General features: G+C 38.0%; 1 protein-coding gene across 1 annotated transcript in view; it reads left to right on the forward strand.

Annotated features, from left to right (window-relative positions):
- LOC140531946 (probable polypeptide N-acetylgalactosaminyltransferase 8) overlaps positions 1 to 17,517 on the forward strand; it is a 32,495-nt gene extending 14,978 nt beyond the window's left edge. The window contains exons 5-10 of the mRNA XM_072650562.1: positions 560 to 674; positions 2,760 to 2,945; positions 5,253 to 5,390; positions 5,970 to 6,065; positions 15,739 to 15,906; positions 17,362 to 17,517. Of these exons, the coding sequence (XP_072506663.1) occupies positions 560 to 674; positions 2,760 to 2,945; positions 5,253 to 5,390; positions 5,970 to 6,065; positions 15,739 to 15,906; positions 17,362 to 17,517 (859 nt within the window). The remainder of the gene's footprint in view (positions 1 to 559; positions 675 to 2,759; positions 2,946 to 5,252; positions 5,391 to 5,969; positions 6,066 to 15,738; positions 15,907 to 17,361) is intronic.
- Positions 17,518 to 23,696: the final 6,179 nt, after the last annotated feature.

The raw sequence follows: 23,696 nt of genomic DNA on the forward strand, positions 1-23,696 counted from the left end.
CATGTACAATCATGCAAAATATATTTCTGTATTAGTCATGTTGAATCACTATAGTTTTCAAACCTGTTAAATGATCTACTTTTTAATGATCTACTCAAGTAATCTAAATATGTCTATTTTTTTTATTAGGCATTATAGAGTGCCTGGAACTCATATCCTCTTTTTTAAAAAGATTTTTTAAAACTACTTTTAATTTTATTGATTTATTTTATTTTACATTATAAAAAAATTACAAATGATTTCTCCTACATGAAAGGTCTCTTGTAAAAGAGTAAAGCAAAATAAAATATTTAACTAAAATTAAAAACACAGTAACCCCCTTTGAAAGTGGATGTAAACAGCTCATATTTGGAACACTATCTCTCACATCTCTATTTTTTTAAAATCAGTTAAATCTGTTTTTAAAGATCTCTGGAATGTCTCTTCAGACCAAACCTTCTTTACCAACGCTCCACATTTTTAGGGTCCTATGTCTGTTCCCTATTTCTACTCTCAAACCCCATCCCTTTCTACTCCTCAGCAGAGGAGGCCGTGACCTCTCTGTTGTATCTTTTTACAGGAGTCCTTCTGTCATGGGCATCTTTGCTGCAAACAGGTTGTTCTTGAGAAAGATTGGGTCCCTGGATGCTGGAATGATGATCTACGGGGGAGAGAATGTGGAGCTGTCCTTCAGGGTAGATTGATATTACCTTTCCAGTTTAAGCGATGGAAATCATAGAGTTGGGTTGGACTTCTGTCCAGGATGAGGCTCAAATGCCCATGTTGCTAGGCCACTAGATGGAACTCTGGGAAATAGTCAGGACTTTTTTTTGAGTGTGGGTGTGCAAAGTTTTCATGGATTAGTGAAATCTAGCATTATAATCCCACATGGTAGAGAGGGAGTTGAGATTTCTATCTTGTTTTTCCACCTCTTCTCCCTGAAAAAAAAGCATAGGCTTCACAGTACTCCCTGAATATTTGCTTTCAAGTTATCTAGGGTCTAGAGTACTCTACACCTGATTTGGGGACCTTCAGCTAGAAAACACAAGTCTGACAGCTTGCTTAAAAATAATGATAATAATAGCTGAAATTTATTCAGGTTTATGAGGTGTTTTACACACAGTATCTTATTTAAGTCTTACAACAATCCTATAAGGTGAACTCTACAGATATTATGAACCCCATTTTACAGATGAAGTAGCTGAAATTCAGAGAGATTAAGTGACTTGTTCACAGTCTTTCAAGTAAGTATCACAGACAACATTTGAAACCAGGCATGCTTTAATCTTAGTGCAAGCCTCTAACCACCATGTCATACTAGTCAAACAGAGAAAACTGAGGTGAATACAAGTCAGGTTTCATGTTGAGAGGTGTTGGTTGTGTGACTTGCTGGTGAGGAGGTGTGAATAAGCTTTTATTGAGTTATAACATAATCCAATGAAGCATTTGAGTTTAACACTTTTTCCATTCTTATCTATGCAAGCATGAGACTGGGATATGTTTGGATAATACAGTAAATAAAAACTAAATAAAATGGCTCTGAACAGCAAAATCTTTGCCAAGAAAACCCCAAATGGAGTCATGAAGAGTTGGATACAACTGAAAAACTGATCAACGACAAAACAAAACAAAAAGAAAAGATTTAACTTAGATTTTATATATCAAGTCCCTCCCTCCCCCTTTGACTCTTTGTCTCAATTCAATTTACATGAAGGGCTTTTCTTCTGTAGATATTTCTGCCTCTCTTGCCAAAGGGGTATTTCTCTATGGTCTATCATCTCTGTCTTCATTGCAGAGGACTGCAATGCAACAAACATTTTTTAAGTACCTACTATGTGGCAGAAACATTTCTAAGCACTGGGGATATCAATAAGGAAAAGAAATACTGTCCTTGCCTCAAGAAGGTTACAATGTAATGGGGAAAGAGAATACTTAAAAAGAAGCCAAAAAGGAATGGGGACCCAGAGAGGATCTGGAATGAAGATGGTGGTGGAGTTGAAAAGCAATATGAAGAGATGTCTGGGATTCTTAACCCTCAGTAAAGGGAGGCTTTGGGAGTAGTTTTATGATTCCTCTCTAGACATCCTATCAGAGGAGCAGAAGCAACTAGCTGTGCCGAGGAGGTATAAGTACTGAAGTTGAAGGAATCTCAATGATGACAGTTCTCTATGGTTTGGCCTTCTCTTCAGGACAAAGATAAAACCTAGAAATGTTGACTTCTGGGGCAGATTCAAAGCAGAGGATCCTTTATTGAGTTCTCGTACAAATAGTCTAGTACTTACAAAGAGTCTGCTATATAGTATGCACTTAATAAATGTTAATTGACTGACTGGTCAAGGTTGATGACTTCCAGAAGGAGAAATGCATCATAGGTAGAGGACCTTGCATATTAGGGTAGGGGAAGATGGTGTTACGGAGGAATGGTGAAGGTCCCCAGAACAGGGATAGTGGTCCAGAGGTATATGGCATCGAGAAAACACTTTTCCCTTTTATTCCAACCAATCCTCAATCTTAGCATTGTGGGAGAAAATCGTTTCCTATGTACTTTTGCTCAAAGCACAGAGGGGAAGCAGCAATGTTTCTTCTGAGCAGTAAGAGAAAACTTTATGGAAAAGCTATGATTTCAGAAACTTTATGAATAGTGAAGGTAGCTTCAGGGGGAGAAGGCAGAAGGTGGGATAACTAAATTTACATTTTCCAAAAGTAATGCTAAAATGTAGCCTGTGAATCAATAGGATGAAATTTGTTAGCACACATGTGTGGTTTTCTCTTGGATGCAGGTGTGGCAGTGTGGGGGGAAGATTGAAATCTTACCCTGTTCCCGGATTGCTCACTTACAGCGAGCCACCAAGCCCTACGCCCCAAACCTGAAGTTACTCATGAAACGCAATGCTCTCCGGGTGGCCGAAGTCTGGATGGATGAATACAAATACATGGTCTACTTGTCTTGGAATTTGCCTCTGGAGGTAATCTGTCAGGGACCTCAAGCTAGGCAAGGAAAAAACAGAAGGGAAGAGGAAATAGAAGGACAAAGGGGGAGATGTAAACCCAGCCACAGGGTTACTAGGAAAGTTTCCTCCACCATTAATGTCTTTCCTCCCCCAACTGTTGATCAGTCTCATGGAAGCAGTTAAGGATTCCATGTTCTGAGCATGGTACAAAGAGCCATGACAAGCTGTTTGTCAAGGATGGTGGTGATTCAGTCACATATTTCTGACAGTGACAAACTTAAGTTGAAAAATATATCATAGGAGTAAGATTTGTTTCTGAAGCTGTTACTAAAATGAGTTACCTTATGCTTGGGTACAAATACCACCCATGGAAACCTGCTTGTTAAGGTTTCTTTGTAAAGAAAAGTAACATGGAAGGGTAGTAGAGAATGCAGATCCTTATACAGAAGCAGAGACAGTGGCATAAATGTGGAAGATAGAACCTGGAGGTGTGATTAAAGTTCTAGGAATTAGATGGGAACTAGATGATAGGTTAACATGTGATTGGGTGTAATAATGGGAGTTAAAGATCTTCCCTACCATTAATAGGCCTCAGGTGGAGCCCATGAAGGGAAGATTGATTAGGAAAGGCTTATTTTACATGAAGGCCCACACCTTTCATTAATTTTGTAATGAGGCACTGGGTCACAAGGGTCATGATGTCCTCTGGTTCTGAAAAGTGTATCTGTGCTCTGAGGTGAGGTTTGCTTTAGGGCTTAGACTTAGGAAGAAGGTTCACATGCCAGATGAGACTCTGAATAGCCATTAAGGAGTCCTCCAGCTTTGAAAACCCAGATGTAGTTCCTCTCTCTCTGGTAACTATGTATGAATGTAATGGTCAGACAGTCTATTGATCTTGACATATGTGCTGCTTATGATCAGACAGTTGGAAGCCCTGTCTGTTGGTCTTTATTTCTCTGCTTGTATTTTCTCTGTTAGTATATGTGATTAAAGAAGATTGTTGACCCCTCAAAAGTTGTTTTCTTTTTAAAAAGGCAGATCTAAGAGCCTATGCTAGCAGTCCATCCTGGATGTGTCAGGGTGCTTGCTGCTACATTCAGGTATGGGGGAGACTATTTATAATATAGTGTCTGCAAGGAGCTGGGTTTTGCTAGTCTTTCCAAGGTATTAAGCAGGAAAGGGATCTTTGGCTAACCTGAGCAATTACCAATTTACTATGATTTTAATGTGAGAATGTAAACTCTTCTTTTACTCCAGCATGCAATAGGACAATATGAAGAGATTCTCTTTACCCAGGAAATCTCTTGCTTTCATCCCATATTAATAGCTAGCATTTAAATAGCATTTATTATCTACTGGGCACTGTACAAGTGCTTTACAAATATTATTTAATTTTATCTTCAAAACATCCCTGGGAGGTAGGTGCTGCTATTATCCCCATTTAGCAGTTGAGGAAACTAAGGCATATAGAGGTTAAATGACTTGCCCAGGGTCACACAACTAGTAAGTGTCTTAAGGTGGGATTTGAACTCAGGTCTTTATAACTTCAGGCCCAGTGCTCTATCTACTGGACTACCCACCTCCCCCTACCTCCCTTCTCTACAGAGACATTCTATTCTACCTCTTTGTGATGTCATAAACAAGCTAAATTGATTTAGTAATGTTGCTGGATAAATATCTTGGGTTTTTGAAAGTGTTTGGGCAACATAGATTTTAGTCTTACTTAATTTTCCCCATTTTCTTTCTCTGTGACCTGTTGGGAAGCAGTCTTTCTCATCAGTTGAGGATTGTTGTTTGTCCTTCATTCTCAAAGAGAACCATGATATCAGGGAAGTGACAGTATGACATGCAAAAGAATTGGATTTAAGTAAGGGAGGACTATGCAAAGTCACCAGTCTCACTTTCTCCTCTGGAGCCTTCTGACTCCAGGGATGAGATAGAGACCAGTACAACTGGAGATAGCCCTGGATGCAGTGGGAGACCTTGGCCTTTTTAAGCTAAGGCCTTTAACAGGTCTCAGTTTGACTGAGGTAATGCCCAGAAACCATGAAGTTTAATGAATGGTTAGGGCTGTGTAGAATGACCTCCATACCTGACCCATGTCTGCTATGCTAAATTGGTGGGTACAAATTCCAAGTTTAAAGACCTGCCTCTAAAGACTAATCTGCCTCTTTCAGGAAAATGGCAAAATGTAAAGATTACTCAGAAGGCATGAGGCACATACCTGGTTGCCTTCTCAAGTGACCCAACCTGGCACTAAACAAAGAAATTGCAGATTCTGAGGTGTTTGAATCTGAAAGAAAATCTGTTTTTTTTTTCCAGAACCATGGAATTGACTATGGAGATGTGTCTTCCAGAAAAAAGCTTCGAAAGAAACTTAAATGCAAAAGCTTTGACTGGTATCTCAAAAATGTTTACCCATCTCTGAAACCTATTCCCAACATTGTTGCCTATGGAGTGGTATGTACCATCTTCATTGTTGCCATGAAAAGAAAGCAGGCTGTATGGTTCCATAGTGTAGCATGTTCAAGGAACACCCATGCCTTATTTTTGATATACCTGAAATTCTTTCTGGCCAGGATTCTGTTCTGACATGGAAAGTCATTTCCCAGGTCCCTTTTTCATAATGCTTCCCTAAATTTCCTCTCCTTCTTGCCTCATATCCCAAGTATCTTTCCCCTCACATGATCTCTAGATGGCTTTAAAAATTCCTCTTCCTTTCTCACCCTCTCTTTCCACATCCATCTTAGCTCACCAAACTATGAAAGAAAATTTAAACCTTCACATCTTCACAGAACCAATTTTAGGGTCTAGAGCTAATGGCAGTATTCTTACCAGGATACAGGGAATTCTCAGCAGCATCACCATGAAATTTCTACATGTAATTAAATAATTGCTACCCAAGACACCAAATTTCTTTATTTTTAGCTGGCACTCACATATATAGGTTACCAATATGAGAAGATAAACCTTGAGCAGAAATCATCTCTCTTCCTTTCTCTCCTTTAACAAAAATTGCTATGTGTTTTGCTCCAATAGTTGAGAAATTCTTTGAATGAGAACTTCTGCATTGACCAAGGACCTCCCAAAGATGCCAGTCCAATCATGTTTTACTGTCATGGATCTGAAACACAGGTATTCTCTTTGGGTAGATATCTTCTTAAAAGACAAAGTCTGTTCTACCTCCACCTTTTGTAACCTTTGTTCTCATTGCCATAAAGGAAGAGCTGGGAGATTGGGAGACCAAGAGGAGATATTCAGGATGAAGTCAATACTTTTACAAAAACCCCTTCTCAGCTAAACTCTGGAACCAGCCTGGCTGAAGCGTTCCCTTTCACATTCACAGTACAGCAAGAGGAAAAAGAGGTGTGGGTAGGAAAGTGACTCAAAGACTAGTTAGAGCAGAGAAGCCAAGGAGTGTGGTCAAGACAAGCTATAAGAGCCACCTGTTGAACCATGGACAATATTGGTAAACTTTGGTCCATGGAATCATGAAGAGTTAGACATGATTGAATACCTAAACAAGAAACTACTCTCCTAGTAATTATATACATTATAAAACACAAGAATAGAAATTACTATGGGGAGGCAAATATGAAATCATATTTGGGTGAATAGGGAGTCGCTATCATTCTATTGAGTAACATCATCCAATTTGCACTTTAGAAAAATCACTTTTGTAGTACTATGGAAATTGGTTTGGAGTATAGATTTGGAGTGTAGAGTACAGTTAAGCAGAGCAAAGGAAACAATACGAACTATGACTAACAATACAAATGGAAAGAACAACTACAAAAAAAATCAAAAGTGAATGTTGTAAAATTGTAAAGAACAAGCATAACTCGAAAGAAGAGAGAAGATACTCCTAATCCACCCCTTGCAGAGGTAGGAGGTCCCCACATGTTATACTTTCCATATACTTTCAGATTTTTTCAATATATTGATCACTTATGCTGAGAGACTAGACAGCTATGCTGAAACTAGAGGCAGAGAGACCAATTAAAACGCAAAGGCAATAGTCCAGGTGAGGAAAGCCTTAAATAGGATGGTGGCTGTGTGAGTGGGAAGAAGGGGATAAAGATAAAAACTGGAAAGATTTGGCAATAGATCAGATATGTGAGGAGAGGACATGTGAGGAGATGAGAGAACTTGTCTAACATAGGTGCCCTGAATTCATTATGAATAACTAGATTCTATTTTCCTATCTCATTACTTACCTTGAGTTTCATTCCCTGTTGGTAAGCAAAATTGGAGCTGAGTCATTTTTAAAAAAATTCATATTTACATGGTACTTCAAGATTTACAAAGGATAACTTCTAGCTCTAAATCTATGATCCTATGAACAAAGCGAGTTACATATCACAGACACTATTTTCATTCAGCAGATGAAAAGACTGGATGTCTTCCAAGTGACTTGTCCTTGGCAAGCCATTCAATAAATAAGGGAACATTTCAACCTGTATCCTTACATCAAATGCAATGACCTTTCCATTATACCATACCACCTATATTCTTTCCAGCATGTATTCTATTGTTTCTTCTAGATCAAGCAGTGGATCCTAGCCTCTGACATATTTTCCGGTCCTCAAAATATATCTGAATATTCAGTGGATCTATATACAGACTGAAAACCCAACTGTGCTTTATCATCCAGGGAGATACTTCTCCTTGCCCTCCGACAAATCCACCATAGATTACTTGGCAACATAATAGACCCTTTCTTCTAGGTCTTGTATCTACTCAATACTCAGTTCAATCAGTTCAATCATCAGTTCAATACTCAGGCTAGCCCTCTGATATCTCTATCTTGAGTGGGATAACAGCTCCTTATTTTGCAAACATGTTTCCTGGATAATACCTTTTATACCACTTTGGAGTATGTCATCCTTGGAAATACATTACAAGCCATTTGCAACCTATATGTTGTAACCTATCAGTCTTTTGGATCACTCTCAATATGAATTCTTCAGAGATTGCTTTTCTATGATTTTCTGTCACATAACAAGAGCAGAATGAATGTTAAAAAGATGAGTCAGGGACAGCTTGGGATCACTGAAAGCCCCACGCAACCTCCCAACTATAATCTTGCATCCTCTCTTTGCTGTATACAGTTTGGGGCCCATTTCATTGTTTACCCACAGTGTCTGTGAGCTCTGTAGTCAGATGTTATTTGTCCTTTGTTTTTGAAGAGAACCAATGGCAACATGGGGTGATGTCTTGACTTATGTGTAAATTGAATTTAAGTGAGGTAGAATTGCACAAAGTTGTCTGCCTCACTTACTTCCTGAGTCATCAAAGTCTCGTGGCAGGACAAGAGTCAGGACCAACTAATGGAATCTCCATAACAAAAGGTTTGGACATTTTAGTCATTTAATCCCAAGTTACTTTCCAAACTGGCGGTGATCCACCAAAAATGCATCGTCCCATAATTCCTCCAACACTGACTATTTAGTACATACATTCTTGATGGGTATTTACTAATTAAAGCAATCACAATTATATTATCACAACCAAGAACACCTGGAGGCCTTAAACATTGGGAATCTTTCTGCCCAAACTTTACAAGATAGTTAACTATGTTGTGCCTCACGATATTAATCATCAGATAATCGTTCAACAAAATTATCACTACAGTTGCACCCATCAAGCAATCTTTTGTAATCTCATGCTATTCATGGTAGTCATTTGTTATAGGAGACTCTTCAGGGCTCTGTTTTGATCCACAAAGTGAAATACCTGTTTATAATCAACAAATAATAAGTTATTAATGAATCTAGGGTCAGGTATTCCCTGTACTTTTCAATCACTTGTATAATCTAAAATGAGATATACTGTAGAAAATATCTTCTGAAAACCCATCCCCTTCTCATATTTTCACCAGATGCCCTAGACACGGTTATAGCTCATTCTCCTAAAACTTTATGGAGACAATATGTCCTTTCAATTGCTTTACTTTGATAATCATCTCCATAATTTCTCCACTTGTGTGTGATTTTTCTTTTTTAGGTATCTTAAAAGTTAATTTCTTAGTGATGTCAGAAGTATATCTTCTCCAGAACACAACTATTGTGTGTATGTACTTGGTCTGTTCTTTTCTTTCTGATATATGAGTTTGGAAGGTTAGTGATACCCTCAATAGTAAGAGAGAAAGTTGGAAGAAGGAAACATATGGGGGCGGGGAAGATAATGAGTATAGTTTATAGTTTTAAGTTTGAGTTACATACTGAGCTTAAGATGTCTATGGAACATCCAATTCCATCGCTTCTCAGTTTATACTATAAATTGCTATCCTTCATCATTGTGTTTCTTTGCTTATCAGGGGTGGGGCGAAGGGTCAAGTGTTTGCTGAAAGGGTCAAATGTTTGCTAACTGATGTGAATTCTGAGATTTTTGCAACCTGTTTTGTATGAGAGCTGCTAAATCAGCTATACTATTTGTGGTAAAAATGGTGATGATGCCGACACTTTTTCTCTCTATAGTTTCCATTTTACAGCACCAATATGTTTTTGAATAGTAAATAGGTCAAACAGGAGTTACTTTAACTATACTTAATATCTTCTTATTCTTGTCATTCTAGTTTTGTAGTGATTTTGATCATTGATATAACAAATTGATGACTTGATTGAACACAAATAGTTGGTTTGTGTGCAATTGATACCACATTGATTACCAGTGTTTAAGATACACAGCATGTCTCAAAAGTCTTCTTGGTGTCATTTTAAATACTTAAAACAGCACTAAGACTTTTGAGACATCCTGTATGATGAATTAAGATATAGATTTAGGAAGATGGCTGACTGAGTCATTGTGTCTAAGTCCAGTTACAAATCATCACATAAAGACAGCTACATTTGTTCCAAATAAAGCTAAAGCACAACAAAAAGGAAAGCATCACTAGAATGAAAAACCCTGAAGAAAAAATAGCCACAAATCTGACCAATCAGCATCCTACTCCCCCACTCCCCTAAAAATAGGAAGAAATACTATGACTTAAAAGAATCAAAAAAGAAGCTAAAATCAAATCAAAAAAGAAGCTCCAGAAGCTAAAACTACTGCAGCAACTACAGCTGAGTCCTCAGAAATGAGATTGGAGCAACAGCAATCAACCCAGAAATATGGCAGCTAGACCACCAGTCTCAGAATGAAGAAGGCCTGACTTCAAGCACTATGTCTAACACAAACTGGCCATGTGATTCTGAAGGAATGTTTTTACCTTCCAGTACTTGGGCAACTAATTCATTAAGACTGTAAGTTTCATTGTAAATTTCAGCTTGCATTAGTAAAAGGCATTTCCTCAGCAGGATTTCCTTGTACCTATGAAATCAAAAGTCTGATCCAAAACCAAAGTAAAATAAAACTGAAAGTACTTGATAAGTTTGATAAAGGAAGTATAATTTAAATTAAAGCTCTTAAAGAAGATTTAAGAAGTAAATTGATGACTTAGGACAGAAAGTGGAGAATTTTAATAAAATAGTAGATATTCTAAAAAAGATAATGGCAGAAAAAATACAGAAATTCAGCAATGCAAAAAGAAATTTTTACAACAAAATTTTTAAAAACTGAAATTTGAAGCACACTTGCAACTTCTATTTTAAAAAAAGCTGTCAACCTTAAAACTAGATTTCAATGAGGCAATAAAAATTTGTTATCTCTCAGAAAAAAAAATGACTGATGTGCTGTTTCAAAAAAAAAACAACAAAGATAAAAAACTCATTTTTTAGCATGATATCCCATGCTTACTATTTCCATTTGTACTCTGATCCATGCATTCATAATATATTGTCCTGAGATTTCTGAGAAATGTACAATCCTTGAATATCTTTTAATTCTGATTCTTAATTTAACAAGAGGATAAGCCAATGAAGGCACAGTCTTTAGAGCATGCTCCATCTCTTGCCAATTCATGTGGAGGCTGAGTGAGATTGCTTCTGAAAATTCATGACTGAGGCTCCCTTTCCTTTCTTGATGCAGAGCATGTGCAGGTAATTACTCTTTCCTGACTTTCTGTGTAATGGAAAAAAAAGCCTTTTAATTGGTTGTTGAGTTATATTTGCTAGTGCATACAAAAGTCTGGAATAAACAAAATTTCTCTCTTCCTTGATAGTAACTTAGGCAAGAACTGATGTAAGCAATTGGGTAGGAAGAGGGATCACCATGTGGTCATGAATGCATGACACTACTATTTCTTCCATCTCTGTTGTGTTTCTTCTCTCCTGCTCTGAGGGGACTGAGTACCATAAATGGAAGTAAGTTACTAATCTGTAAGCTTTGAAAGGTCAGAAGAACTATCAGAGGCAAAGTACCAGAAGTTACAGCATCTGTTGGTAGCTGTCAAACTTGGTGAGGTACTATCCTTGAGGAGTGCCTCACTTCACACAGCCTAGCTGTGAGTTGGCCCAGCAGCTAAAACGCCATGTCCTGGAAACAAGGAAGTGATACTTCTGTCAATTACACCACACCTAGAAGTGAACATTGTGGGAACTTTGAGGAGAAAAAATAACTCCCTAGGCCAGGAGAATCTCAAGTGTCTCTCATGTTGGAAGAGTGGAATATTTTATAACAACTACTTTAAATTTGGATCCTCTCTCTCCAGACCAAATAGGTATTGTAAGGGATAGAGTGTGCTACAATAAAGGGACCAGCAACTCATCCACCAAAAAGGCCAGCTCCAGAAGTGACCATGCATTTTGCAACCACCACTTTATCTGAGTCCACATTTCCAAGGAACTAAGTGGGTGTGAGGAAGGAAGAGTGCTCCCAGTGTGGAAGGGCTTTGTACTGTAACTGTTGCTATGTCTTTAATAATTCATTTTTTGATACTGGAGGGGACACCTGATGGGGACCAGTGAGTGAGAGTATTAGGAAATAACCTCATGCCCTCAAGATTATCCTTGAAAGGAGAAGTAGTAGTCTGTCCTTAGTATCTGCCTTGCTAGTTCAAGTAAGGTTTGAGAGCTTGAGCTCAGAGCTTATGTATTACATTTCTTTTCCAACATTAATCTTCCACCACTTTCCCCTTTGGCCCACTTCTGTATTGAAGATAGTATCAATGTGTATAATGACTTATTTTAGAGTGTCCTGTCAAGTTATTCATAGAATTATGCTACCCTATCATGCTCTGGGTGTGTGTAAACTGCAATTATCCCCCTAGTAGTCTGTTTTGAATTTGTTCCATCATGAGTTCTACAAGAGGAGATAACCAAGAGTTCCGTAAAATTCTTTATTTCTTCTTGTTTCAGTCATGGCAAGGACATCTTTATCGATATGGTTTAGCTGCTTTAGTAGAATGGTAGGTTATGGGTCATTGAACAAAGAACTCACATACAGAATGCCAGTTGATAAATTAATGTTTATAGAGAATCTAAAACACTGTGCTCCTTTCTTGTCATTCTGATACTTTCATCACGAAGGGGAAATGAGCTTCATAGGGAAGAGGGGTGTTTTGTGTTTTTTGTTTGTTTGTTTGTTTGTTTCATGGGTTGTCAGAGCCAAAGAATTTATCACCTAGTAACAAACTTATCAGTGAGGTGCCTCCCCATAATACTACTGCAATGGTTCTCAGATTACAGAAGGTGGAGTAAAAGCAGGGACTTGTTTGATCTCTTCCCCAAAGCCCTCCAAATATCTGTAAAAAATGACCCTGAACAAATTCTAGAGCAGGAGAACCCACAAAAAGACAGAGTAAAACAAATTTCCAGTCCAAAAAAACTTGGAAAGTTGACAGGAAAGGTCTATTGCACCAGGATGAGAGAGGAGCACAGTGCAGCATGGGCTGCACTGGCATAGACCAGGACCTAGCAAACCCGAAGCAGGCCTTAAGGGACTCAATCAGTGGTAGCTATGGTGGTTTTCAGACTTCTCAACCCACAAATTCCAAAGACAATTTAGAAGGTCAATAGGAAAGGTTGGTCAGACCTGGGTGCTAAAGCAACCACAGAGTGGCAGTGGCAGTAGTGGCAGCTGCAGTGGCTGCTTCCAGGGCTCTCAGCCCACAGATGGTAAGAGGATTAAACAAGTGATCAGAAGGAGATCACAGAGATCTCTTTGTTGCCACTGAGGCAGGATTCTTTTGCTTTGCCCATATTTGGATCTGGGTTGCAGTTCTGGGTTGTAGTCCTGGAGTGAGGAGGAGCACTGACATAGGAGAACTTGTGGCAGAAATGGAGAAGGAAGCCTCCTCACAGTTCCAGGGTAGAAAAGAGTTCTTGTGGTCATTTGCTGACCAGAGCACAGGTCAGGAGAGTAGATACCTCTCTTAGATCATACAACTGTGGAAAAAGTGAAAACTTACAGGTCCCTAGAAGTATCCCTGAAAACATTTGTATAAAACCTCTGAAGCTTGGAACAGTATGCTCTCCACACTGGAAGCAGAGCCCTACCTTAACCAACAGTTAAAAGCTGGGGAAATAAGCAAACAGTGGGAAAAAACTCAGACCACAGAATCTTACTTTGGTGACAAGGAAAATCAAAATATGCAATCTGAAGAAGACAACAGAGTCAAAGCTCCTACATCCTATATCCAAACCTCCAAGAAAAATATGAATTGATCTCAGACCATGGAAGAGCTCAAGGATTTTGAAAGTCAAGTAAGAGAAATAAAGGATAATTTGGGTAGAGAAATGAGAGTGATGCAAGAAAATCATAAAAAATGAGTCAACAGCTTCCTAAGGGGACCCCTCAAAAATGCAGAAAAAAAGTAACTTTAAAAATAGACTAGACCAAATGGCAAAAGAGGTCCAAAAAGGCAATGAGGAGAGGAATGCCTTAAAAAAACAGAATTGATCAAATGGAAAACAAGGTCCAAAAATGAAGAAAATAATTCTTTAAAAATTAGAATGGAGCAAATGGAAGCTAATGACTCTATGAGAAATAAATAAATAATAAAACAAAACCAAAAGAATGAAAAAAATAGAAGACAATGTGAAATATCTCATTGGAAAAAACAAATGACCTGGAAAATAGATCCAAGAGAGATAAACTAAAAAATTATGGACTACTTGAAAGCCATGATCAAAAATAGAGCTTAGACATCATCTTTCAAGAAATTATCAAGGAAGTCTGCCCTGATATTTGAGAAACAGAAGGTAAAACAGAAATGGAAAGAATCCACTGATTACTTCCTGAAAGAGATCTCAAAAGGAAAACTCCCAGGAACATTATAGACAAATTCAGAGACCCCAGGTCAAGAAGAAAATATTGCAAGCAGTCAGAAAGAAACAATTCAAGTATTAAAGAAACACAATCAGGATAACACAAGATTTAGCAACTTCTACATTAAGGGATTAGAGGGCTTAGAAAATGATATTCTAGAGTTCAAAGCAACTAGGATTAAAACCAAGAATGACCTACTAAGAAAAAGTGAGTGTAATCAATGGGGGGGGGGGAGGAATTGACATTAAATGAGGTAGAGGAATTTAATATATTCTTGAGAAGCCAGAGCTACATAGAAAAATTGACCTTCAAATACAAGACTCAAGAGAAGCATGAAAAGGTAAACAGGAAAGAAAAATGATAAGGGACTTATTCAAGTTGAACTGTTTATATTCCTACATGGAAAGATGACATTTGTAACTCCTGAGACCTTTCTCAGTATTAGAGTAGTTGGTGAACAGATAGATAGATAGATAGATAGATAGATAGATAGATAGATAGATAGATAGATAGATAGAGATAGAGAGGGAGAGGGAGAGGGAGAGCACACAGGGTGAGTTGAATATGAAGAGATGATATCTAAAAAATAAAATTAAGGGGTCAGAGAGGAATATACTGGTAAGAAGAAGAAAAGGAGAGGTAGAATGGGGTAAATTATCTCACCTAAAAAAGTAAGAAAAAGAATTTACAGTGGAAGGGAAGAGGGTGGAAGTGAGAGGGAATGAGGGAACCTTACTCTCATCGAATCTGGCGTAGGGAGGGAATAATATACACACTCAATTGGATATGGAAATATATATTACCCTACAGGAAACTAGGGAGGAAGGGTATAAGAGAGTGAGTGGGGTAATAGAAGGGAGGGCAGATTGGGGGATGGGGTAATCAGAAGCAAACACTTTTGAGGAGGGACAGGGTCAAAGGAGAGAATAGGGGGATGGGATAGACTGGAAGAAAATATAGTGAGTCTTTCACAACATGACTGTTATGGAAGGGTTTTGCATGACTACATGTGTATAACCTACATTGGATTGCTTGCTCTCTCAATATAGGTGGGTAGGGAGGGAGGAAGAAAGAGAGTTTGGAATTCAAAGTTTTAAAAATGAATGTTTAAAATCGTTTTCACATGCAACTGGGAAATAAGATACACAGGCAATGGGGTACAGAAATCTATCTTGCCCTACAGGAAAATAGAAGGGGAAGGGGATAGGAAAAGATGAGGGGGTGATAGAAGAGAAGGCAGATTGGCAGAAGGGATAATCAGAATGTACACTGTCCTGAGGTGGGAGGAGGGGAGAGAAGAAAATTTGAAACTCAAAATCTTGAATAAATGAATGTTGAAAACTAAAAATAAATAAATTGAAAAAATAGAAATTATTGTAACATAAAAACAAAACACATAAATAAAATTTATTTAAAAATAATTATATGCCACAATGAGGAAGTAGAATAGGACTTTTGTGGCATGTTGTAGCATAGTTAAATTCCTTTGTTGATTATCCTGCACATTTAGAAATTCTTGACATACTGATATTTAGCAATTTAACACACTGGAGAGAGAAAAATAGGATTGGAGCTCTGTAAAAGAAATAGTCTTTGTTTGACTGGAATTGGGTCATTGAGAACTCTATCTCTGACAGGTTCTTCTGCTCCCATTTAGATTTTATTTTACTCTTTGACGGGGCAGCTGTATGTGGGGAAGATGTATGATAGGTGGAGTGCGTATTTCCAATGCCTGGCAGATCTTGGGGAAGGGGAGAGGCCAAAATTACTACCATGTTCCGAAGCAGCTAAAAATGGGTCGCACATATTTTGGGATTTTAAACAGGTGAGTATCAACTACTGAGTTGTTTTTTTTTTTCTGATTTATTTTTGTGGATGTCAGATTGAGGAGTTTAGATTTAATGTGATAAGACTTAACTTCCTTTTTGCCCAGGCATTGACAGTTTCTGACGAGGGAAGTGGTGTGCTGGGAAAATTTTAGTGGTGGTGATATGAAATATGCCTTAGAAAGCTTAATCAGAATGCAATAATCTAGCCACAAAGTGACAATTATAGCTCACATATTTAAAAAAATGCTTTCAGGTTTACAACGTACTTTCTTCTCAATACCCCTGTGAGAGTATTAGAGAAAGTGCCATTGTCTCCATTTTGTAGATATGGAATCTGAGGCTCAGAGAGGTCATGTAACTTACCCAAGATCATACCACTCAGAAGGGGCAGAAATAAGATTTGAACTTAGTTCTTTGGATTCCCAATTATTATCTTTAAACTACATCCCAGACTGTCTCTCAGACGACGATGAGATTGTCAGCAAGTGGACTTACTAGACTTGAAGTCAGGAAGGCTTGGCTAAACTAGCTTTAATATGTTCAAGGCTATATAGCCATGAACAGGTCACCTCGCTCTTCTGAATCTCAGTTTACTTCTCTGTAAAATGGGGATAAGGAGACAAAAACAGGAGATAATGTCTACCTCACAAGATCGTTGTAAAGCTCAAGTCGTGTAGTATATGTAAATCACTTTGCAAACATTAAAGGATCTTGAGAAATATAGGAAGAAAGGAAGGATGAGGAGAAATATTTTGAAGGGAGAATTCTACCAAGCTAGATTGCTAGCCAGAGATCCAAAATCCAGAGAGGAGTCAATATCAGTTGATCAGATATAAAGGGAAGAAGAGATTTCATTTGGATTAGTAGATCAAAGAAGCACTCAAAGGTAAGTGATCCTGACAGTATTCCTCCCAGTTGCAGTCATGTTTTAATGGGGCTGGGAGTAAAATTGGGGAGGGAAAGATATTAGTCTTAGTCCTATTTATAATCCTTGAAGAGGTAGGTTCAAACCCAACTCTAATGTAATCTCTCTGCCTTCATTTCCCTCTACATTCTTAAAGAAAGATATATTTTTAAAAATCTAAAGCTGTGCTTTCAGTCTCATCCTATCATGACTTGTGAGGGATCTGCCTTTCAGACTCATTCTCTCCTCTGATATCTTCAGTCACTCCCCCTTTTCTGACTTCTCTTCAATCTTCACATATTTTCAAACTTCTCAAATGAACAACTTAACCCCCTCCCTGTTCACCTCTCTTCTTTTCCCTAGCACCCTACTGAAATTTCTCTGGAAGATCATCAGTAATCTCCTTTTAGCCAAATTGAAATGGACTTCTGCACAAGGGAGAACAGAAAGATCAACTATTTAGTATGAAAGATGGAGTGTGGGACAGGAAGAAGACTGGGAAGTCAGGGTATTTCAGCCATAATAAATATGCTCTTTTTCTATTCAGGGGGAAGCCATAATCAACAGAAACACCAAGAGATGTATGGAAGTCAAGAAAGGTCCTTCAGAATCCTATATCATAGTCTTCCAGGAGTGCACTGGGCAATCATGGAACATTCAATATATTGTTAGAAACTCAGGAATCCCAGAAACCTTTGGTTAACATTATGTCCAGCAAATGACTTAGAGGATCATAGAATGTTACTATTTTAGTAGACCTTAGAAATCATGTAGTATGAAATCATCTACTTTAAGTAGTAGAAAACTGAGGCTTATAGAGATGAAATAATTTGACCATGTGCCCACAGATGGCAAATTGCAGAGCCAGGATCTAAACTCCATGTCTTCTGACTCCATATCCAATGTTCTTCCCACTAAATTATGTTCTTCTCTTGAGCTAAATGAATTTAGAATTAAGTGTACCAGTGCCATCAAGATCAGGGACCATGAGACCTGGTGCTTGTGGTTATAAAGATAATTTTATGACAAGCAGATCATGGAAAATAAACATCACTGAAGCACACCAGATATACAATGGTTCTGATCCTCTGTTTATTTAAAATTTTCAGGACTTCATCCTGTGTGGAGGTTCCCAAGCAAAATGAGAGAGAATATTTCTGATATTAATTTCTATTCTATTTTATATAAATGTCCCAAAACAAGGTACAGATTGCAAGTAGTTGCCCCCCCCCCCTCTACCTTAGATCAAAAGTGAGTTGATGACCATTGCTGTCTGGTGAGGGGCTGAATGTTGTGAGCCACACTGCATTCTCCATCATCCTAATGCTTAGGACCCAGTTCTTTCTAATTTAGAACTCTTGGTTTTGTCCTTACTTCCTCTGTTAGCTAGGTATGAACACACCAAACCCACACTTCTGGGATAACTTTCACCATCTGGGTCGCTCTAAATTTTTCCTTCATTTCCCTTGCCTTTTCCCCTCAACTTGAACACTCATGGTATAAATATGTCTTTGTGAAGCATTTAGTTCTCAGGGACTTGTGTTCCTTGATTCATCTACCTTACACCAAACCGTAATGTGCCATGACACCTGCCCCAATTTCTCACAACACCAGTTTGAGTAGCGCCATGTCTATGAATCTGAACAGTGAAGACCAGAACAACCACTGACACTTCTCCAAGTTCTTCACACTGGGATTTTCCCAGCATGACCAGGTAACCATGGAAAGAACAACTGTCTGTACTTGAGTGGCTTTATAGTTCAAAAAAACATCTTTATAGCTGATGTGTGCCCAGACAAGTAACTTTCTCAGGTCCCATCTCCACAGAGTCACTTCTTATGGTTCCTGTGTTAAAACAGCATCTAAGCTGGAATATGCCAATATTCAGTTCAGTTCAGCACACGTATACTAAACATACCCTAGGTTCAAAGCACAGGATTTGGCAAATATAATGCAAATATAAATAATTAAAATAATTATTGCCTTCAATGATCATATATTCTACCTGGCTTTAAATACATAGATAGGGAAATACAGCATGATTTGTGGAGAAGAGGATTCCAGAGATCTCTAAAATAAAGTCTCTACTCTCAGTAAACGTATTTTCACAGGGAAACTAGCACATAATAAAGAGATACAAAATAAATACAAAGTAACTGGAAATGAAAGAGAGGAACTAGCAGTTGGGAAGCTTAGGAAGGTCTTCACGTACAAGATGATGCTTGGGACCGAATCATGAAGGAAATAAAAGATTCTCAAAGGCAGAGCTGATAAGGGGAGTGCATCCCAGGCAGAAGGGCCAGCTAGTAAAAATGCAAGGAGACAGAAGATCAATGAAGTGTCACGTATGAAGAACAGCAAGAAGACTAGTTTGGCTGGTTGGAAAGAAGTAATGTATTCATGCTGAGAACAGTTTGGAGCCAGATTATAAAGGCTACAAAGGAATTTATGTTTGATCCTAATGGTAATAGGGAGGCTCTGGTAATAGGGAGTGATGGTCAGACCTGTGTTTAAGGAAAATCATTTTGGCAACTTCCTGGAGAAATATGTTGGAGTGGGAAGAGACTTGAGACTGGGAAGATTATTAAGTCATTGCAACAGATGAATCAAGAAGTGACAAGGCCCTGAATTAAGGTAGTTTATATGTGTCTTTGGAGGTAGAGAGGATCATTGTGGAGATAGCAGTGGCAAGATTTAGCAAATGGCTGTATATGTGGGATAACAGATAGTGAGGGGCCATGAATGGATTGCAATTTGTACTGATGGAGGGTATTTATTCCTATTACCATATTAAGGAGATCATAGAGTTGTTCAAATACTGCTTGGAATCTATTCAAAGATCTTCCAAATGAAGCATTTCAGTGAGTTTTGAATCCATTTATTAAAAATATAAAGTCTTCTGAAAGGTTTGCAAAGAAAATCAACTGACATCAGGAAATATGGACATTTACTAGCCAAATTTAAAAAAAAAACACCCTTTCCATAATGGGTGGTTAGGATTTAAAACTAATATCATGATGTAATAATTGAAATCATAATATACTTCTTTTTGGATATCTACCTTTATTACATACCTCTTCTAGCTACAATGGTCATCAAAATCAAATATTTGAATTAATTGAACTTAGAACCAGATCTACAAATGGCTGCATCATAAAATATTAAATCACGATTTTCAAGAATAATGAAGTTTATTCATATTACTCATGTGCATCATTGTGCTTTAACATAATTTTTAAAAAATAGAAAGTGCAAAAAGTTTTCTACTACTCAAATAAAATTCAGAGGGCCATTACTGAAGAAATATAAGGTTGGAGAAGATGGGATACTATTTGTATATGATTTGTATTTATTTACTCATATCCACGTTGTTTCCCCCAGGAGAACGTAGGTTCATTGAGGGCAAAGACCATATTGTATTTTGTCTTTCTATTTTCAGCACCTAGGACAGAATGTTGTTTACAATAGGTACCTAATGAAGTTTTGCTGGATTGAACTGAAAGTGGGGGAAGTGAAGGATAACAGAAACATAGAATTGTCCCATGGGAACACGATCCAAGAAACAATACATTTCTAGAGGAAAACCTCTAACCCATTGGATGGATCCTTATCGAATAATTTAATAATAATTGACATTTATATAATTCCTTAAAGTTGGCAAAGTACTTTAAAAATATCAATTTATCCTCAGCAACTTTTGGAGTTGGGTCATTTCAGAAACAAAAGCTGAATTTTTAAATGAATTGCTCTCATTAAGAATAACCTTAAGACACAGTATAAAGTTAGAGTCAAGTTCATTATTAAAGATACTGAATACAAATCTTATTTCAAATAATAATTTTGACATTTTTCAATCTTTTTGACTGATCTTTTTCATATCTGATTGAATTGTTATTGGTTTTGATAGCACCTTGTGAAGTGGATGACAAACAGCTTACGCTGAAAATAGAAGAAACATAAGCATTGCCATTTTCTGGCTGACTTTGTGCTCCAATTATTTATCTGTAAAACATGGCTTCTTCACAGGAATCTTTTTAAGCCACTAGTCTATTTTGTGAAGGTTACTTCTTTTAAAATGAGACAATAAATCTGTAAAGCTATTTAATTGGACACACATAAACTGCAATACTGTACAATACCCTGAAAATGATCAAATGAGTAAGAACATCACATCAATCATTCCATACTGTAGAACTCTTATTCTTTCTTTAGGATCCCTTTTGTCTGAACATGACACAGGACCTTCTGATGTATAGACAGAATGAAGGGACCAGTGTCCACCTGTATACTAAACACAAGTAAAACTTAACTTATTTCTTTGAGGGTGATGGTGGAAAGGGATGATTCTGTTCATCTACACAGGATGAGTCAAAAGACCAGTGTCTATTGGCCAATTCGATATGGATCCAGATGGACACTTTACAGAGAGTTTACCCAACACTGTTTATATCTGAAGCAGACAATACAGATTGACAACAGACAGGGCACAGAGTTGCAAAGGAAGGGGAAACAAGGTGAACCGCTTTTGTGAAATTGCAACTAAGGGCAAACTAATCTGTGTATGACAATGCAGCATCTGGGGCATCTGCCCCACTACCACCCCCGCCCCCCCCCTAGAAAATTAACTCAGATTCAAGGTATTCTGTGGGTCCACACACATTCAAAACCACATTCAAAAACAAATTCTGTTGTGTTTACTTTTTTTCTATTCAGTCAAGAGTACATAATTAATTCAAAATAAAGATGCACTGAAATAGAATTAAAAAGTCACAATGAACAATTCTTCCATTAACCCTGAGTACATTCTGTTGGAAATTCATATACTATCTATCAGGAGAATGGGCATACATATCCCAGCAACAATACAAAAATAATTAGCATTTATGTAGTGCTTACTATGTGCCAGGCACTGTGCTAAGCACTTGATAATTATTGTCTCATTTGATCCTCACAATAGCTTTGGGAGATAGGTGTTGTTATTATCCCTATTTTATAGTTGAGGACACTGAGGCAAACAGAATGACCTACTCCCTTTGAGTGTGATGTAACCACTGAGAACATTATCACTCTGAGGGGCTCTGCTATACCCCTTATATCCAGGGAGAAATCATAGTCCTCTGGTATAGACAACTAGCTACCTAACTTAAGAATTAGCCATTCCCAAGATCTTCTCTGGCTTAGCATGCAAATGTATGTGAGGTAGAATGAAAGGAGAGATCTCAAGGTGATTCCTAGTCCTAGAGAGTATTCTGATCATTCCTTCTAGTGACTGTTGGGCTTTGTTATCTCTCCTGGTCTGATAGGATGGGTATTTCTCCTTGCTATCAGCTTCTGGGTTCATTTCTTCAGGGTTAGCCAATAGTTATCTTTAACTTCAGTGTGCTGATATACCAGGGTTAAGGCAGGCTGAGTTCTTTTATTCAGGTCAGTGGTTCTGTGACCTTTTTATTTATTTTTGCTTCCATCTGTTGTACTTCAATTTGTCTTCCCTTAATTCCTTAACAAGCTTTTAAATCCTTAACTTTATGTGAAATTTAATTAAGGTAATTAAGGTCTCCCATGCATCTGACTGTTGAAAGTCAAGATGATACCTGTATTGGGACTGGTTTGTGGGTTAAATTTAGGGATGCTGGTAGCAGTTGAAGAGTGTGTGTGTGTGTTCATCCTTCATTGCCAAAGAAGATCAAGCCATCAGACAAATAATGACATGACTTGCACTTGACTTGGTTTTGAGTGAGGGAGGGCTGTGCAGGTCACCAGCCTCACTTCTCCCCCAGAGCCATCTGGATCCAGTGACCAGATATTCATCAGGATGACTGGAGATGACCGAGGATGAGGCAATTGGAGTTAAGTGACATGCCTAAGGTCACACAACTAGTGAGTGTCAAGTGTATGAGGTGAGATTTGAACTCAGGTCCTCCTGACTCTTGCACTGGTGCTCTATCCACTGCACCACCTAGCTGTCCCCAGCAGTTGAAGAGTATAAAAAGCCTCTTGAAAATGGTTTTGAGACTCAACAACAGAAACTATTTCCTGTCCCCATATGGTACAGATCTACATGGTAGTAAACACATAATCAACATACCCTCTGCCATAGTTATCCACAATTTTAGCAACTACACATTAGTCAATAAAGCAATTGAACCAGGAAACAATTATTAAGTGCCTTCTATGTGCCAGGCACTGTGCTAGTCACCAGAGATACAAAGGTGAGATATTTCCCCACACTCCAACCAGAAAATAAAAGTACTCAAAAGATCTGTAGTTTCATTATGGTGGGCAATTCCTTGCGTGGAAACGCTCTCCACCAGTACAGATTTCAGATGAGCCTATCACTTCAGAGATAAGCCCTAGCTTAAGGCACATAGAAATGAAAGCAAACTAGTACTCAATCTAGATCTTCTTGTTTTTCTGCCTAACACTCGACCCACAATGCCATGATATTTTTGCCTTTACCAGAGAGTGGTTAGAAAAGAGTCTGAATAGAGGAGAAGGGGTGATTAGAAGACCCAAACTGTATAGGCTAATTCTCACCCTATGGTATACTTTAAGAATTCCACCCTGGACAGATCTGACTGATCCTTTCAAAGTTCTTCTTTTCTGCAATATCTAAGTGGCATACTTCTGTCTACAACAATTTCAAATATAAAAAAGAGAAGGAAATGGAAGAGAACAACTCCTTTTGACTATTTGACTTCAAGGTGTCACCTGCATACACTTTCTCCTGATTCTCTGGGAATAGAATTTCCCAAATGGGACAGAAAAACACCAGGTGAACTGGATTCCTTTCTGAGAAGATGAGAAAAGGAAGTTATGGAGGAAATGAAGAAATAAGACAGGTACAGGACCCAATCCTAAATGTCTATATCATCATCCTTGTCC

Source organism: Notamacropus eugenii, chromosome 3, assembly GCF_028372415.1.
Source record: "Notamacropus eugenii isolate mMacEug1 chromosome 3, mMacEug1.pri_v2, whole genome shotgun sequence".
NCBI classification, from domain to species: Eukaryota; Metazoa; Chordata; class Mammalia; order Diprotodontia; family Macropodidae; genus Notamacropus; species Notamacropus eugenii.